The 6,000-nt window shown below is 35.4% G+C and overlaps 1 protein-coding gene across 1 annotated transcript in view; it reads right to left on the bottom strand.

The window, feature by feature from the left end:
• Nucleotides 1-734: 734 nt before the first annotated feature.
• Nucleotides 735-6,000, bottom strand: part of LOC143257020 (14-3-3 protein zeta-like) — a 29,069-nt gene continuing 23,803 nt past the window's right edge. The window contains exons 5-6 of the mRNA XM_076515070.1: nucleotides 2,080-2,175; nucleotides 735-1,733 (exon numbers count right to left, since the gene is read on the bottom strand). Coding sequence (XP_076371185.1) covers nucleotides 1,674-1,733; nucleotides 2,080-2,175 — 156 coding nt within the window. The 3' untranslated portion in view covers nucleotides 735-1,673. The remainder of the gene's footprint in view (nucleotides 1,734-2,079; nucleotides 2,176-6,000) is intronic.

The raw sequence follows: 6,000 nt of genomic DNA, 5'->3' as shown, positions 1-6,000 counted from the left end.
AAATTTCCATAATGACACAAGAGGTCAGAAAACTGTTCAATTGATGTTAAAAATGGTGAAATTTAGCACGATTTGATCAAGCATATTCCCTACTATTCTTCGTTTTATGTAGTTACTCGTTTCTTATTCATAAAAATTTTACTGTTTGTGTTTCTGTACTTAATGTATGTTCAGAAAGCTTTGTGTCAACACTTGTTCCTGTTTCACCTACAAAACCTCTCACAGGTAATGCAAACACCATGGTTTTTGTCTTGAGGCATGGTTCTATTTGAAGTTTGGTTATTTTAAATGGTGTTAAGGTATTTGTAAATTTAACAAAAATGATGGTGTACATTATAGCAGTGTAAACGTTTATTTTTGCACTTACAACAGACGTACTAAGTTGTGGTGCAAAGTGTACTGTCCTATTTTCATTCATGCAAGTTTTCTTAACTTACTATATAGATAAAGAATTTTAACGGAATATTCTATGGCAGTAAGGAAAATATTAAATAACAATACACTGACACTAAGTAGTGGACCAAATCTGATATTGACGGATAAAAGGAATTGCTTATATTAACTGTAAATGTTTATTTTCAAGCGGAAGATACGTTAATTACAAGCAAGTACAGAAATATAATTGGGATATCCTTCCTAACCATATTTGGGTATCATTTCTGATTATAATGATGTGGTGTTAACTGCGAAAATCAATAAGTATATCTGACTAATCACTGAATCAACAATGTAGATAATTAGGCAAGTTTGTTTATTTCTATACAACTTGTTACTGTAGTAAATTATAAAAACAGGCATGTACATATAACAAGTAGATACAGATTTGACCAATCAGAAAACAAAGCAGAAGTTAAATACAATTATTTTCCTATACAACTCTACTGTTAATGTAGTAAGTTATTAAACTGGCATGCACGAAGGTGACATTTGTTTCTACACCAACAAAAGCAGAGTACAGACCACCAAAATCCAAGAGACAACCACACTAAAGAAGCTAAGTTTGAAATAATGTCACCTGTGGGAAGAAAACATCTTCTAGCAGTGACTAGACCGACAGATATGGTCTGTTAATAATTGTGTACAGGGTTCTGTAAATATAACCCTCGAACACAAACAAAACATTATAACATGCCAACTTCAAAACACATCACAAGTTAAAAAATACTAGAAGCTATTCAGGACTAAAGAAAAATATCTACATTTCTGATATTTAAGTGGAACTTTTATTAAAGAGATCCTACCTTTCAATATGGTTTAATAACTTAGCTACACTACGTTTATACTGACTAAAACAAAAGAACCAAGCATTAGTCTGAAAAAAAAACACCACCAAAAAACATCCTAGTTTTGCATTTCAGTGAATCCAAATTAATTAATAAGCATCATAAGACGACACCAGCTATCTGAATGGTAACTTCCCCGTGATGTACGGCTGTTCTGGAAATTCCTTAAGAAAAGACGAGGAATAATACACACACAACTGTGATTATTATAGGACCAAGAACACAAGCGCAGTTGAATCATTTGGTATTAAAAATAACACATAACCACAGGGAAATTATTTAGTCAGAAAACTCATGAGTATCAATACTACTGGTTGTGTACAAGTGTTAACAACGAAAGGCATCCTCTTAGATGTAACAGAGGTGGGAATGCTCGCAGTCTGGAGTGGATCACTTTTCTTGTGTTTCTGTGGGTTCATCTCCATCACCCTGTGTATCTGATGTCCATAACTGGGTAAATATAAAGATTACAGTTTACATATCTATCACCAACAAATATTAAGTTCTTAACTACAGATTAGTTGATTCAATCAAAAATGAAAAGAAAAATACAGTGTTTGACATAAATTACTGAAAATTCAAAAGGGTAGGTATTTTAAATTGCATGTAAATCATATAAAAAATATTCAGTTTTGCAGAACCAAAGCTATGTTACGCTAGTTTTAAAATCTATTTTTGAATTGTCTTTATAAAACTTCAGTTAAAATAAATTTCTTCAAAATAGAATTTAAGATTACCAGAAATTTTTATTTCTCTACTAATAAGAGACAACAAAATGATTTTTTATGGCACTTACTGTCAAATTGTCCCTCAGTAGCTGCATAATTAATGTACTGTCTTTATAAGAGTCTTCATTCAATGTGTCTAACTCAGCAATGGCATCATCAAATGCCTGAAAAATTTAATGTATTCAAAGGTATCAATATATTATTAGAATTGAAAGTAGAAAATAGCACAAATGGAAAAGAAATTGTTATGGATCTTTCAGAATATTTACTGGACAATTCTGCTAATAATGAGAGAACAAAAGGGTCTCTACATTTTAAATCAAACTTTTTCTAATTTCAAGTCATTTGCTTATTTATAAGACAGAAATTTCTAATAATAAACAGAAAAACAAACTAAATTTATTTACATTGGTCCAAGAAAACTTAAATTTTACAAATAACATGTCCATTTTAAAAATAAGTTGTTCCAAAATACAAATTTGTGTAAAAAGAAAAAAGTTAGCAATGGGAACAATGAAAAGTATTTAATATATGTTTGGAATGTGTCTCATTTCACCTTCAGGGAACTAAAATAAGTGGATTGGTTTATTTTGAATATCATGCAAAGCTATGCGAGGGCTATCTGTACTAACTGTCTCTCATGTAACGGTGAAAAACAGAGGGAAAACATCACTACCCACTGCCAATTCTTAAGCAACTCTTTTTACCAATGAATAGTCAGATTGATTGTCATATTATAATGTCCCCACAGCTGAAAGGGAAAGCAAGTTTGGTGGGATGAGGACATGAACCTGTGATCCTGAAAGTGTGAGTCGAGCACTTTAACCAGCTGCCAATACCAAGCCCTAAGAAAAGTGATTCAACACACATTTCAAGCAAGTTATTTAATAAGTTATTAAAACTCTCGTATTACAAAATATTAAGTTAGAAAGACAAGAAAGAAAATTAACATTTAATCCTTTCCAGATACTGGGCAATATACTTCAAGTTTTTGACTGCATGTGAACCTGCACTTCATCTACAAAATAAAACTAAGCAGTTTGCCTCTAGGATGTTTCTCAACTGGGCCAAATCCCCTTACTTACTTCCGGAAAGTAAACCATTCACTAAAACTGACAGTACAAATTGTACTGAACACTTTTGAAGAAGCTGCAAAGCAAAACAAAGAGAATCTATTTATATAATGACATTTTTGTAAGGTCATTTATTTCTAGTATTAATATCTCTTCCATATACCAATATGCACTATAAAAATTAAATAATGAAAAATTTAGCAACTTAAAAAAAAAAAAATCCTTGAACATATCTGCACCTTCTAATTTTTCTGCCATTTTCCATAGTCAGTATCCCATAATATCAAGGGAATCCTCAGCAAAACCAAATGATGTCTTAATGGAGTCAATTACATTTCTTTGCATATTCAAGTAAGCTAATTACTCATCAAAATTTTCTGGTTATGACCATGATCTATTGCTATAAAGTCATTCATAATACATTTCAAAGTGCATGTCTACACAAAGAATGCATATTTTCCATTATTTTTTTTTTGCATGAACCAGCATGCAGGCAAAAAATTATTTTGTGCCAGTAGCATTTAAAATAGCCTGAATATGCAAATTACATGTCTGACCACAACATTGCATAAATGAAATGTTCTAATTTAGTACTTCTTTTATATAAGGAAATGAAATGCAAACTGCTGACACTAACTTTGATCACCCTCCCACAACTGTATTGATTGATTGATTTATTTAGTGTTTTATGGCACAAAGCAGCTAGGCTATCTGCACCAAATGTCCGTTAAAAAGGTAGAAATAAATTGAATATAGTAAAATACAGAAAAAGAAATGAAGGTAAAACAAAACATCATTGAAAAACAGAAAGAGCATAAAACCAATGTTGACACCTAGTCTACAATATTAAGAGAGAAAGCAGAGGAAGAGAAGTTGTAAAGGACTTTCTCTAGCAAAATGGTAATGATCATAACCCGCCAGGAAGACTAACAGGTAAGTACAAGAACCATCATCAGTCACCTGAAGTTGGCCTTTCCAGTCCTGGTTCTGGGTTATATGTCATTATGGCCAGTACTAAAAGGTAAAGCAATAAAAGTGTTAAAAGACATGCAGCAAAATTGTAATAACAACTCGCCAGGACGACTAACGGGTAGTTCAAACAGCAGTGTTAGTCACCTGAAGTTGGCCTTTCCAATCCTGGTGTCGAGTGATTTAATGTTCTGGCCATTTTCCAATTTCAAACTGAACTAGAGAGATTGAGACTCTGAAAAGGGAACCGCAATTAAAAAGATTAATGGCCATTAAAAAACTAAAAATTTAATCAAGGTGGACAGCATCACCATCACCAATAATACCGTCCAATGTTACAGACAAACCCTGGGACAAAACATGTTTAAAATAGTGCCATCATTGAGAGTCAAAATGATGGCAGGAAAGTAAAATGTGGCTTACAGTGATTTGAGTGCTACACAAACTACACACTGGTGCAACTGTTCCAGATAAAAGAAAATGATGAGTTAAAGAACTGTGACCAGCGTGTAGTCTAGTTAGAACAATTTCCTCCTTTTGAACCTTATGAAAGCTAGACGGCCAAAGCCCAATATAGGGTTTTATTTGAAAAAAGCTTGTTGTTGCGTTGCTCACTCCAAGTGAACTGCCAGCTGGCACGGAGCTGTGCCTTGAATACAGGACCACAGTCCATGTACAGAATAGGCACAGTGGTGATAGAGCCAGAGCAGACAGATTTAACTACCATGTCTGCAAGCTCGTTCCCGTGAATACCAACATGGCCTGGTATCCAGAAAAACTGGATAGAAGTAGATGTTAATGAGAAATGGGCCAGTTGGTTTTGAATATCAGTGAGAACAGGGCGTGAGTCAACGTGAAGCAATTCCAGGGCCAGTAGAGAACTAAGCGAGTCAGTATAGATAGTACAGTTGGAGTACTGCTCAGCTTGAATATGATCCAGGGCAAGAAATATGGTGTACAGTTCAGCAGTGAACACAGAAGCTATAGAGGGGATTTTGTGCAGAACCAACGAACCGCAACAAACCATGGCAGAGCCCACAGAATTACCTGATTTGGAACCATCAGTACAAATTGGAATGGAATGATTGTTCGAAAGATGTTCAGTAAATAAAAGACGGTACTTCCAATCGGGAGTATCTGCCTTTTTCAGATGTTTGAAAGAAAGGTCACATTTGGGGGCTCTAATAAGTCATGGTGTGATGGGCTGACCAGTGGATTCTGCAATGTTATCCAAGGACAGACCCAATTCATCCAATTGTGCCTGGATGCGAAGGCCAAAAGGAGCAATGGCAGATCGTCTGTTTCGAAAAAGTATGGCCCACTGAGGAGAGAAACACTTCCCCAGGTGGGATGCTTTGGTAAGGAGCGAAGTTTCGAAGAATATAGTAAAGACAGTTGCAAACGGCAAAGGTGCAGAGAAGGTTCATGAGATTCTATGTATAAGTTTTGAACTGGGGAAATGCAAAAGGTCCCAGTGCAGAGTCGAAGTCCTTCATGATGAATGAGGTCCAGCATCTCTAAGCCAAGTTTTGATCGAATAAGAGCACGATATATCTTTAACATAGAACATCGATCCGCTCCCCAACTGACTGTAGAGAGGACACGGAGGATGTTCAGCACTCTTGTGCATTTGACCCGTAGCTGCTTTAAGTGTGGTATAAAGGTCAGCTTACGGTCAAAGATAAGCCCCAAGAACTTGGTCTCAGGGACCACTAGCAGTGAAATTTCACCGATACGGAGTTCAGGATTAGGATGAATACCCCGTTGGTGGCAAAAGTGCATGCATATGGTTTTAGAGAGAGAAAAATTAAAGCCGTTTGCCGTAGTCCACTTCAGCACACGATTGAGGGCAGTTTGTAGTTGCCGCTCAATACAACTCACATTCGACGACTGACACGAGATGTGAAAGTCGTCGACATAGAGCCCATTTGCAACATTGAGAGGGAG

The sequence above is a fragment of the Tachypleus tridentatus genome, chromosome 7, assembly GCF_004210375.1.
Source record: "Tachypleus tridentatus isolate NWPU-2018 chromosome 7, ASM421037v1, whole genome shotgun sequence".
Taxonomy (NCBI): Eukaryota; Metazoa; Arthropoda; class Merostomata; order Xiphosura; family Limulidae; genus Tachypleus; species Tachypleus tridentatus.
Note: the sequence above shows the minus strand (reverse complement) of the source record. Positions and strands in the feature narration are given on the sequence as shown.